This window comes from Parasteatoda tepidariorum, chromosome X1 (genome assembly GCF_043381705.1).
Source record: "Parasteatoda tepidariorum isolate YZ-2023 chromosome X1, CAS_Ptep_4.0, whole genome shotgun sequence".
NCBI classification, from domain to species: Eukaryota; Metazoa; Arthropoda; class Arachnida; order Araneae; family Theridiidae; genus Parasteatoda; species Parasteatoda tepidariorum.
Window position 1 is genome coordinate 65,862,093 of NC_092214.1, and position 14,054 is coordinate 65,876,146.

A 14,054-nucleotide genomic window follows, 5' to 3' on the forward strand; every position below is an offset into this window, starting at 1 on the left:
TTTTAAAAAAGTCAAAATGGAATTGAATTTACAAGATTATTTTAAACTTACGCGCACAGAAAATAATGGATAATTTAAAAAACAGCGTATTATATAAGCGCTAATTTTTTAAATTTTTGTATTTGTAACATATTGAAATAAAGCTTAAAATACATACAATAAAATAATAAAATGTATTTAAAGTTAAGTTTATCACAATCATTGCGAAATTCGTTAAAAATCCCTCCTTTTTCCAAGCTTCTATTGTGTTGTTCGCCTCTAAAGAAAATACACGAATAGAATAAGAAGCTCCTATAAATATATTTATTTTCCATGTTAAAATCGTTTAAACTTTTGTTATTTAATTCATTAAATCAGACAGGAATTTGCTAAAAAATTCACATCGAACTCTGTTTACTTCGTTTTCATAATATCAGTATCTCAGATTTCATGATAAACGGAACGATAAACTTAGTCACTTCCTCAAAAATTCCCCCTCATCCAAGCTTCGTGTATTTATTTTATCTCATTAATAAATTTCTTTATTTGACTTAATACATTCTTTTTAAGCATTTATCAGTTAATCAATCAATCTGGCTGTTTTACATTATTACAATCTTTATATTCTTTTTTTTAGACTAAAATTTAGTTTTTTGAGTATTTTTATTTCTAAAATTCCATAAGTAATATTATTTGTATTTATTACATGAGGTTCTAGAGTTTGAGATGTATCTATTGAAGCTAGCTCAAAATATTATATTTCCATGCTTACTTCCAACAAAAAATTTATGAAGTTAAAATTTAGTTACAAATTTATTAAATAAAAATTGAAGAACATTTTTGACAAAAACTCTTGAAACATTTTTGAAATTATTTTTTGCTGAATAATTTTGTAAGTAATTGTATCTAAGGTACCCTGTACAGGTGTTAGACAAAATAATGAAGATACTTCTACTAATTCATTTTTTCATATTTCTCAAGAAATACTTGGAGAATTATTTTAAAACTTTTGTAATCTTTAAGCCATGCAATTTCTCATACTTATCAATACAGTTTAAAGATTTCAGAGGTTTGATGGAAAGGCACTAAATTACGAACGAAAAATAATGTTTTTAAACACCCTATGTTAAAAAATTAAGTGATAAGCTCATAAATCATGCCAATTACGTTGATTATCATGGAAAATAATTGCACAAAATCTTGTAATTTTTTTTTACTTACATTTTCTTACTATACCTACAGAAATATTCCATAAAATTGAGCAAAATTTTTAGAGTAATTTTTATTTAATAATGGAGATAATATTTTAAAATTTAAAAAAAAAGTTAAAATTTGCTCAAGATATGAGTATTTAAAGTAATATTTTCATACAGCGCATCGCGAAAAACATTTAAAAAAGTTTCTTTTCATCATTTTGTTTTGAAACGTGTTTATCATGTTTGGTAACTTATATGAAGATTCCGATTTCAATATTTTAAAAATTTAAAAAGGTTTTAGTAATTTTCTAAACATTTTTGTTGATTTGAAAAAATTGGTTTGAATAATAAGGGATATTTCCCAAATTTAATTTTGTACAATTCAACAAGATTTATAAAAATGACATCGGAATTATATAGGACCACATCCTAATAAATTATGTTTTATTTCATAATACCATCACATTTTGTTGTCCTGACCATCATTTTAGGGCTATTCAAGCACACCATGAAATATGATTCAATAGAGGATACGACACCAACCAACCATCATTTGTTAAATTTTGTTTTATGATAAAAAAATTAATTTGTGTAAAATCCCTCATCATTCAGAATAACTCATAATAAAAAAAAAGTACAAAAACTACTTATGCCAATTGCGTTGATTATCATGGAAAATAATTGCGCAAAATCTCGTAAACCTAGCTAAAATATTTAAGGAAATATGGATATTTTTATAAAAAATAATTTTTTTTACTTACATTTTCTTACTATACCTACAGAAATATTCCATAAAATTAAACAAAATTTTTAGAGTAAGTTTTATTTAATAATGGAAATAATATTTTAAAATTTTAAAAAAAGTTAAAATTTGCTCAAGATATGAGTATTTAAAGTAGTATTTTCATACAGCGCTTCGCGAAAAACATTTTAAAAAGTTTCTTTTCATAATTTTGTTTTGAATCGTGTTTATCATGTTTGGTAACTTATATGAAGATTCCGATTTCAATATTTTAAAAATTTAAAAAGGTTTTAGTAATTTTCTAAACATTTTTGTTGATTTGGAAAAATTGGTTTGAATAATAAGGGATTTTCCCCAAATTTAATTTTGTACAATTCAGCAAGATTTATTAAAAATGACATCGGCATTATATAGGACCACATCCTAATAAATTATGTTTTATTTCCTAATACAATCACATTTTGTTGTCCTGACTATCATTTTAGGGTGTTATCATTTGTTAAATTTTGTTTTATGATACAAAATGAAATTTGTGTGAAATCCCTCATCATTCAGAATAACTTATAATAAAAAAAGTACAAAAACTTCTTATTTGCTAGAAACTTTTTACATTTTCAAGATATTCAAATCAGACATTTTTCATAAGTTCCCAAATACAATTCTTAACAAAATTATGATATAAATATTTTTAAGTGTTTTCCGTGCATTCGCGTTATGAAAGTATTGCTTTAAAAACTCATATCTTTCGCAATTTTTAGCGAATTTCTTTTCAAATTTTGAAATTAGATTTTTATTATTAATTAAAAATTACTCTAAAAATTTCGCTTAATTTTATTGAATATTTCTGCACTTATTGTAAGAAAACATAAATAAAGAAAAATAGTTTTTTTATAACAATTTTCCTATCTTCGTGAATATTCAAACTATCTTTACGAAATTTTATGTAGCTCCTTCATACGATAATCAACGTAATTGGCATGAGTTAAAAGCTTATCTTGAGTTAAAAACTTATCTTAGAGTTAAAAGCTTTTTTTTTTTTTTTTTTTTTTTTTTTTTGCACAGGATGTTCAAAATATTCTTTTTCGTTTTTCGTTCGCAATTTATTGCCGGGCCCTCAAACCTCTGAAATCTTTACATTTTATTTAAATGTATGAGAAATCGCATGATCTAAACACTTCAAAAGTTTCAAAGCAATTCTCGTAGTACGTCTTAACAAATATGAAGAAAAAAATCAGATAGTATAGAAGTGTTTCTATTATTTAGTCCAGCCCTATATGTGCATAGCTCATGCACACAAATAATTAGATTCCCAGTATCAGTCTCTTCTTAAGTTTCAGATACATAAATATTGCTCCATATCTATTAAATAATTAATTTGACTACAGTTATTGCGTGCTTAAACCTTAATTCATGCGGTAGTAAACTATACTGTAGTTTAATTCATGTCAAACATCCGGCAAAAAAGAGTTTTACCTTTTTAATCGTATTGACTTTTATCAAGATTTTTTGCCAGAATTATACGGTCAGATATTATTTTAAGTAGAAAGGTATTACCAATTTTTATTAATAATACTTATTAAACGCTTTACAGCATCCACACCCTTAAGCAGAGTGATGCTTTTTTTTTTGTTTTTAATTTTAACAATATATTTATGTATGTCTAGAAGGATGTATTACAAGTATTTTAGTTTGGGAAAAGCCCCTAAAATATTGCTGCGAGCTAGTATTATTTAGATATACTAGACGTTGAAAACGAAGTTACAAGTTTGTTTTATTTGTTTTTCAGTTTGACTACAACAAATTATCTATTTCTAATTCTTTTATACTCAGGTGTGTTTACTTCGAATGGAATTCGATAATCTATAAAACGCACATTTCAAAAAATTAATTTTGCAATAAATTGTTTAAATTCGGCCTAGCTTCAATTTTGAAAGTAAATAAAAACCTTACCATAAATATGTTTTGGAAAATAAAACTAGGGAGTTAAGAGATATTCCTGCCAGGTGTTTGCTGAACTTTGTTTCAGCTATAAAGTTTTTTTGCTAATCATGATTTAGGGAACCGTGATAGCTCAGGGGATAGAGACTTCGCCTTCCAAGTAGGTAAACCGGGTCCGAATCCCAGTGAAGACTGGTCGATACAAATTCCGCATCCAGCTTGTACCGACCACAGTGCTGACGTAAAATATCCTCATTGGTAGACGGATCATGGTTTAAAGTCCTCTGGCCGTCAGGTTAATTGTGAGAGGATTTCGTGGTTTTCCTCTCCATGTAACGCAAATGCGGGTTAGTTTCATTGAAAAGTCATCTGCGAAGGCAATTTCTCTCAATACTTGATCCAGGAGTTCCCTTGTCTTCTGAATCGGGTCCAAAATTACAAGGTTACAGAGTTGAACATTGATAGCCGTAAACTCAAAAATAATGTATAAATTAAATACTTAAATAAAAAAACTCACTAAAATTTCTAAATAACTGAACTAAATACTAACTTACATATTAAAATGAGAAACTTTCTAAATAATCAACCAAATATTTATTTTTTTACGATATATTAAATAAATGATCCCTAAAACAGAAAAAAATAGAACTATTTTGAAATCTCTTTTTGCAATTTTAATTCTTAGGATAATGCAAAAAAAATAGACAATATCAACAAAAGTGGTTGTCAAAAAAAAATTTTTTTTCATGAATACATATAAATAATATAATACATACAATATTTATCAGAATACATGTAACATTTATGAATACTTACAGTTCTAAGAGATTGTTTAATCTATCAAATGAAGTTTCTTCCACGAACCTCAAAACATTGTTCTTTAAACTTCTGAAAATAGCATCCCATGTTGAATTAAATGTATGCATTTATATCATTAAATTTTACATAGAAAATACCATTAAATAGTACACACAAATCAATTAGCATAAACAGAATAATAGTTATTTGTATATTTGCAAGAATTGCTTAGTTTCGAAGAAATTTCCAACACGTAAAATAAACCGTATTAAAAGATGCATTTAGTTACAAACATATGTGTTATTAATACATTGCTGTAATATATTCAATTTTAATACTTTAACAGACAAAAAAATTTCAACAAAATTCTAAAATTAGTATTTTAATGAAGTTCCAGACAAATGGTTTATGTTTTCAGTTTCTTCTATTTTGGGTAAAAGAGCTTTGCGGTTCAACGTGCAGTCAGAGTGGATATATTAAATAATCACACCGGACAAAAAATTAGTCACCCTTAGAGAAATCCTGAAAAAGATAATTTAATAACGAGTAACACCGCCTCTGGATTTGATAACCGCCTGGATTCGGTTAGGAAGTGAGCCCATAAGGTTTTGCAAGTACGTCGAATCCAGTTTAAGTCCCTCGTTGAGGATTTGATCGCTCAAATTCACCAAATTGTTAGAATGCTGATGTTGGCGTTTTACCCGTTGTTCCAACATGTCCCAGAAATTTTCAATGGGGCTCAAGTCAGGTGATTTTGCAGGCCAGCCGAGATGTAATTAAGCGTCTGAGTGTTCATAAAACCAGTCACATATACTTCCAGCCCCAGAACTTTGCTGTTGTCATCTTGAAAAATAGGGGTATCGACAACACACTCTGCATGAAGAGGGAGACTGAAAGGCAACTCCTAATTGTCCAGAACATTTAAATAAACATGTTTGATCATGTTAGTGGCCACCTCAGTGAGGGAGCCCAATCCATAATAAGGAAAACAACCCCAAGTCAGACCCACCTCCAGCTTGAACCTGAGCTTGCGCACAGTCAGGATGAAATGCTTCATCTGGTCTGCGTTGCACTCGCAGACGTGAGTCTTTTGAATAAATGCAAAAAAGTGATTCGTCAGACCATATTACATTCCGCCAGTCAGCAACTATTCACGTTCGGTGACTTCTAGCCCACTAAAGTCGCTCAACTTTATGTTCCCGTGTGAGCAATGACCTCTTACGAGATGTTCGACTCCATATGTCCATTGCATGCAGCTCCCTTCGCAATGTTTTCTCACTAACAGGCTGGGATGGATCTTCATTTAGTAATTGAAGCAATTCCTGTCCAGTTNTTTCTTAAACACGCATTTTCAGCTGTGAATATGTCCATTGCATGCAGCTCCCTCGCAATGTTTTCTCATTACCAGGCTAGGATGGATCTTCATTTAGTAATTGAAGCAATTCCTGTCCAGTTTGGAAGCGATTTTTATTGAAAAGTCATGAAACACGTCTCCGGTCACTTTCATGCAGAATCTTTTTCCGACCACAATTCTGACGGCATCTTTCGTGCCCACGTATATGACACCACTGCTTGTAGACACGTTGAACAATCAGCTTTGAAACGCCAACAAATCCAGCAACTTCATTCACCATATGACCATTGGCACGGGCAAACACAATTGCCCCTTTTTGCCACTCTATCACATCCTTACTCTTACCCATATTTATACACAATTTCCGCTTCAAACAAGAAATATCTCACTGATAGCTACTTGTCTTTGATCAGGTTGAAGCAGTTTGCATGCAGTTGAGCACGTCACTTGACCACTGCGTCATCTGACGACGCCTAAGGATTCATCAGTGCTTGCGTGCTAGGGTGACTAATTTTTTGTCCGGTGAGCTTAGTTTCATATGTCCACTCTATATCACTTTTATATATCCTTTATAAATCCATATTAAATAGTTTTATAAAACATATGAAATATTTGCCACTCAAAATCCCAATATTGTCATTTCATAGTTAGCAATAATTTTTTTAAACGAATGTTGCCAGGTGCAAATAAAATGTTATAAATATATACAATCACTTAATTGGCCATTAAAATAGTTTAAACCGATGAAGGTTAATGATGGTCTGTAAAACTGTAATGTACAGTTCTCAAAATGAAAAACGGACCACCCTGAATAAATTTGGAACTAATAATCGGATCTTTACGTTCTTGGAATCAATCTTAATTGTCCGAGGGTGTGAATTGAAATATGCTAATTAATTAGTACAGATGATATTTCAAGTTACGAAAAAGTACACAAAAACTCACTTTCATTGAATAAAGATACATTCTTTTGTATGAATTCGGATTTCTGACTCCAAAATACAGGAGTAGCAGCAATCTGGTAAATATGATCACAATAGTTTGGTCAGAAGAGATGTCTAAAGTTTGGACAACTTAATGTCAATTTAACTCTTTGCGTATTTCTCCATATCTCGAGAACTTTTGATGCGAATTAAAAGAATTTGCATAAAGTTAAAAAATTCGTTTACCCGAAGGTAATTCCTTTCCAAAAATTAGTAAGTACTATTTTTTATTATTTAGTAAGTGCTATTTTTCATTATTTTATTTAATAATAACCGAAATTTTTTTTTGAATTTTAAGGTATGCAATTTTTTATATAATTATAAGGAAAGTAATTTCATATGGTAAAATACAAAACTTGAGCAAGTCGGTCGATTAATTCCTGAGAAATCGATTTCTAAAAAAGTCGTATTGGAATTAGTCAACCGATTTTGCTCAAATTTTGTATTTTGCCCTGTTATATTACATTATTTGGAATAATGCAAAAATTATTAACTTATTCAAAAATGTTTCCATTGTTATTAAATGAAATAATAAAACTAATAAATTCTTACTCAAAGTTGTTTTTTTGCATGGAAATATCGTTGGAGAAACGAATTTTATAATTGTGTGCAAAAATGCTTGAATTTGTTTAAAAAGTTATGGCAAAATACCAAAAAAGTAAAATTAACATTACGGGGTTCAAACTTTAGACCACTCTCCTAATCAAACTATTGGGACCATATTTCGCAGATTGTATATTTTGGGGGTTTGAAATCGGAATCCATTGAAAAAAAGTATGTTTATTCAAAGAAAGGGCGTTTTCGTGTCTGATTTCGTAACTTAAAATATCGTTTGCGCTAATTAATGAGCATATTTGACGTCACCCCTTCAAACTATTAGGATAAAGACCAAAAAAGTAAGAATCTGAGCATTAGATCAAAAGATATTCAGGGTGGGCCATTTTCCATTTGCCACTCTGCGCATTCACAGAAATCATAACAACCATAAATTACTTTCAAATACCAACCGTACTCTTTGAGTTAATTTAGAAAAATAATTACAGGCTAACAGAATATGGTAAAATTTACTGTGTTTCTGGCTCTATGGAAACACCAAAAAGCACGGTAATTTTTTTTCCAAAGCGCTTTGGTAATGCTTTTGGTAAAACTAACAATAAAATACCGCTTTATAATAAGAGCTAGAATTTGGGTACTGTAGTAAAATTCAGTAATTTTAAAGCATGACATAAAAACCATTTATTCGGTTAAATTTTATTCTTCATATTATATATATTTAAGCACTTCATGTTTTTGTTTCATTACCTGAATCAAGCTTTTCCTACCAGAAATGTCTTTACCATGCCGTACGGTAATTTTACCAGATTTTTTTTGATCATTAGAAAAATAATTGAAACTCAAATTTCTGAAGCAAATTAATAAACTTCATTCATTTGGTTATTTATTTCAGACATTGCGCATATCATTTCATTTAGAAAATATATAAAGAAAATTACAACAAAAGTAATAAATATACTGAAAAATAGACGAAAATCGCTTACAAAACTTCCAGTGAAACCAAGTTCTGAAACGTCGAACCTCCAATTCTCTCTAGATTATTTCTTTCTATTGAACTAAAGGAAAATAACAAAAAAATAATAAAACAGGGTAATTAAAAAAACGAATGAAAATATTCGGCATTCAATTACAATTTAAAAAATTTAGTTTTTGACGAATCAACGAATAACCGACGAGTGTTTCATTGAAATATCAAATTAAATTAAATATTTCTTTCCCATTAATACAAGAGAACTGGCATGATTTAAATTGCAACCGTTTTAATCTGATTGAAATCAAAAGGTGAAGACTTTGAAATATAATAAAAAGAATAATATCTATGAATTAGATTTACAACAGAGTACTCTGTGAAGTTTATGGAAAATTTTCTGAAATAATCAACTAATCAGGGGAAATAATTTTATCAATTCGTCAGTGGGACTTTTGATCTGGAAATGTGTGTTTAAGAAAATGTACACATGTGGAAATGTATACGTAAGAAAATGGACACAGCTTGAAATGCATGCTTAAAAAAATTGAGACAGTTAGTCCAAAATGCGTATTTAAAAAAAATGGACGCATCACAAAGAGTGTTAATTTTTAAAAAATATGCAACAGCATTTGCTTTCATTTTTCAAACTTCTCTTCTAATTTTTCTTTTTTTAAATAATAAACTTTCGAATCCAAATTAATTAGTTACGTAATTTGTCCATTTTCCTAAATAATTTAGTATATTTTTCTTTTAAATTAGTCTTTAGTGAAATGGTATTAAAATCTGGCAGTTCCTTTTACAAGTTTGTCAAGTGTCCTATAAATTTATAATAGTGGCATTAAATAAACGTTGTTCAAATATATATATCATTAAACCATTTAATGGATTAGTGTTCTGCGAAGGAATGTTTGAAAAATTACAACTGTAATACACCCTGTCAACCCGATCCCAGCATTGCTTATGCTTAGTGTTTCAAAAGATTAAGAAAAGTTTAACTGTTAAATTTGTGTTGAAGATTGGAAGAACGCAATTTTTGCTGCGTCCATTTTCTTAAACACGCATTTTCAGCTGTGACTATTTTCTTAAAAGCGCATTTCGATCTGTATCCATTTTCTTAAACAGGCACTTCCAGCTGTGTCCTTTTTCTTAAACTCGCATTTCCAGCTCTGTATTTTTTTCTTAAACATGCATGTCTATTTTCTTGAGCACGCATTTTCGGCTGTGACCAGAATAAAAATTCATTAGAAAAAATTGATGAAAGCTAGAAAAATTTTATAAATTTTTTTTCTTTTCCCCATCTATACAATATTCCATCCCTCATTGTATTGTTGTTAAACAATGAGTTTTGAGTAGAAATTTCCCTTTGAACATTTTTGCAAGGAGTTTTCTCCTGGGAGAGCAAAGCTCTTAGGAAATTCAATATAAGTAGAAAACGTTGCACTTGCTTAAAATTAGAATTTTGGAGTTATTGAATTAAAACTATGAAACTTTTTTATGAAAAACTATACAAGTTTTATTTTTACTTGTGACTAATTTTTCTAGTGATTAATTTCCCTAATTAATTATCTAACGATTCGCTTATTTGATTATCGAAACCAGTTAGGATTACGATTTGTCCAGATAATTGGGGTTTTACTGTGATACATAAAAATGCTCAATTCTCTGGTTTTTCAGGAAAAATGATGAAACAAAACTATTAGTATATTAGAAAATAAAATCTTATTTTACCATAGTTTAAGAAATTTTTAAAAAAAAATAATTTGGTCAAACCATAGCAAACAATCAAAATCTCACATTAATGAGTCAGCAACATATTTTATAACCAACTATTGACCTCGATTTTATCTTTAATCAAAAAATATAAAATTTATGGATTACAATTTCGCAGGAAAACACATATAATATAAAAAAGGATACATTATTTTTTTCACAGCGAAAGTACTTTTAATATCGTGAAATTCATACTCAATGGTAAGTTGATAACTGCAAAACTTTGCATTATAAATTTAACTACATTATTCTGAGAATCTTTGAATTTTACGAACGCAAAAAAAAAACTTTACAGCAAAATTGAATTCAATTTACATAGAATGTTAATATTAAACATTAAAATTTCAAAAATGTTAAACTTACAGGTAATAAAGCTTTCTCAAAGGTGGGAAAACGTCCAACTTTTTAAGTCTGTTGTCATTTAAATCCCTGAAATGAAAATAGACTGAATATAAAAAGGATATTCTTAATTTATTAATTACATGAAAGCTTTAAAATTTTTAATAATATAATATATGGAAGACACAAATGAAAAGTGGACACGTGTTATATGGAAGTGTTCTAAGAAAGTGTTATCCTCATTCAGTGCTATAAAGAATAGTAGAAGGAATGCACAGAAAATTGCATAAAACTGATTCACTGATTCACCTGAAAGCATCAGGAAGTGAATGTAAAGTTGTAAAAAATATGAATGCCTCCAAGACAAAACTAAACGCAGTAGTATAATTTATAGTGTTCAAAGGAAAGCGAAATTTGTATATTTATTGTTAAAATGGTAATTGTTTATTTCGAGCTCTGTCAGTTGTTCACCAACATTAGTGGTTATTAAAAAAGGATGATTTAAAAATAAGAAAAAAGTTATTTAAAAATATTGGATTGTTAAATTTAAAATTAAATTTTTTAAAGTTAGCAATTTTTATAAAAATTTATTAGTTTTTTTAATTAAAATAATTAAAAAAAATAAAAAATAAAATAAAGGAGTTTTTTTTTTATCAGAATTGTTACAGAATGCTAAAATAACATTTTCAAAGATTGATAAAAGTTATTTTCAAAAACGAAGTAGTTTAAACTGGTTTTTCCCAAACCAATTGCATAGTACGTAAAGGAATAAATCTGAAACAACTTAAAAAGAACACAAATAATTTTTTATATTTGTGTTCTTTTCGGTAATGAAAGGTAAATTTAAATTCATGCACAGTGCAGAAAAAAATATGGTCTCAATAGATTGGTCAGCAACGCGGTTGAAAGTTTAAAGCCTTTAATAATAATTTAACTTTTTGCGTATTTTACCATGTCTCGAGAATTTTTTAAACGAATTGGAAAATTTTTGCCCGAAATTATAAAATTTGTTTATTTATAGATAATCCCACGATAAAAAAAATTTTTAATAATTATTTATTATTTTTCCTTATTTTTTAATTTAATAACACTTGAAAGATTTTGAATTGCAAAGTATACAAATTTTTTCAATTAAAAGAATGTTATTTTATGTGGCAAAATTAAAAATATAAGAACAAAATCGATCGAATAGTTCTAGAGAATGGAATTTTAAATGTCTGATTTGCCCTCTATTAGGAGGAAATCGCAATTCAAAGTATTTTCAATGAAGTTTGAGCCATTACATTTCGATAATTGCAACTTTGAACTCATCCTATATAATGGAGCAATTTTTAATTTGAAATACAAATTAAAAGAAGTAATTTGGAAAGGCGATAGAAATTACGAACAAGTTACCGCAATATCTGTTTTAATTATTAATTTATTTTTATTTTATTTTACTTCTCTATAATTCTCTATGTCATCCTGTGTTTTGTATACTGAAGCGAATGCTTAATTATGAAACGAAACTGTATCGTAGCATCAAATGTATGTTTATTTAACATTAATTTTGTTAATTTTTTAAGTTATTTTATCTTTCGTCATATGCAAAGTTAATCCTTTCTTTATTTTTATATGTAAAGGTAAGTATGATGTACTATTAAAAATAATTTTATAATGCTAAAAACGTTTTTTTAACATTGAGAGCAATTTTAAATATCTGTCATTACTTTTTTTGTCATTGAAAATACAAATACCTTAGACACCAAAGAGTACCGGACTGGACTTAAGAGTAACAAATAAAATTTTAATTTTATATTTCTATCTGTTTTTAAATCATTCTAATGTTATATGTCAAAATTTTGATTTTAGAATATAAAATTTTATTGAAAATAATTAACATTACTTACAAAACTTCAAGGTACATCAGATCTGAAAAAACGTTCATATCTAATAACTCAAGAGAGTTACTCTGCAAGAACCTGAAGAAAATTACAACAAACTTAAATGTTAAAGTACACACTACCTTTTATTATTTCAAATTGAAAAAAGAACTACTTACAACCATCTAAGATTCACTAAACCACTAAAAGCTCCAAGTTGAATATATTTAATCTGGTTCCTCATAAGAACTCTGTAATTACATTAAGATAATACAATATAAATGCATATATAGAGAAGTGGTGTCTACATACAGTAAAGTGGCTGTGTGCTGTGCTGCAGAAAGAGATCGATTAATGCGACTCCTAGTATAACGTTTCAGAGAAAATCTTTTTATCGGTTAAACGTTAGTAAAAAAGTGAATAACAAAATTATAGATCATCTGCAATATACACGAAGAAAAAAATTCGAAGAAAATTACCGTTCTGTTCTTATTATAAATCTTATTATCATACCTTTAGCAAAAAATACAACGCTGAAAAATAAATTTAACCAAATAAATGGTATTTTGCGATGCTTTATAAGGTATCATGATAAAATTAACAAATTTAACTACATTTACCAAATTTTATTACATATTATAAAACTATATTTTATTGCTACTTTTACCAAAATCGCTACTGAAGTGCTTCGACAAAAATTACAGAGCTTTTTCTTGCTCCCAAAGAGCTAGAAATACGTTAATTTTTACTACATTCTGGTAGTTTTGTCCATGCTTTTTTTCTGTTTAGTCCGAAAAGCCAGCCAGATAGCTGAGCGATTAGCGTACCTGACTGCGATTCAAATGGCTACGGGTTCGAATCTTGCTCAGTGCAAGGATATTTCTCTCTGCGTGTTGTCCTTTGTTTTGCGAATGTGGCCCACCCTAAGAAAGAGTATGTGTGGCATTGTGGCGTGGGTAATGCTGCTCGCTTCCATGACTTTGGTCGCAAGGTGCGTAGGCATCGGCGAAATGAGCAACACTTCTGGCATCTTCCATGACGAAGAACGATAAGTTAATAAATGCCTGCCATAAAACAATAAAAAAAACTTAACCAGAATAGACATTTTGTAGATATTAATACCAAGAAAAAAAAGGAGAAAACACAGAGGCGAAATTAAACGATCTTAGGAAGAAGAAGAAAAAAAAAACACTCTACAACTAAAAAGTTTTTTTCTTTCCGATTTTCATGCATCTCTTAAGCTTTGCACACAAAAAATAAAGATTTGTTGTGATAGTTAAGCATTTTTTTTCCTTTTAAAATTCTTTCATCACGTCATAAAGTAGAAGATCGCGAACTAACAAATGGGCGTTTTACGCGTTCTCTTCTTAGCATCAAAGTACATAAGGTACATTTTTATCCTATTTTGTGACATTTTTGAGATGCCACAGCTCTTTACTAAGTAGCGCTGTAATTGATCTCATCTTGTAGCACATAGCCACTTTACAATACATGACACAAGTTTTGTAACTATAGCTGAAGCCGTTAGAAAGTTGAGAAGGTGTATACAGACTTTAGTGGAAATCCTG

The 14,054-nt window shown here is 28.8% G+C and overlaps 1 protein-coding gene across 1 annotated transcript in view; it reads right to left on the minus strand.

The window, feature by feature from the left end:
* Nucleotides 1-14,054, minus strand: part of LOC107437108 (relaxin receptor 1) — a 64,622-nt gene that overhangs the window by 18,761 nt on the left and 31,807 nt on the right. The window contains exons 7-11 of the mRNA XM_071187237.1: nt 12,666-12,737; nt 12,514-12,585; nt 10,649-10,714; nt 8,529-8,600; nt 4,672-4,743 (exon numbers count right to left, since the gene is read on the minus strand). Of these exons, the coding sequence (XP_071043338.1) occupies nt 4,672-4,743; nt 8,529-8,600; nt 10,649-10,714; nt 12,514-12,585; nt 12,666-12,737 (354 nt within the window). The remainder of the gene's footprint in view (nt 1-4,671; nt 4,744-8,528; nt 8,601-10,648; nt 10,715-12,513; nt 12,586-12,665; nt 12,738-14,054) is intronic.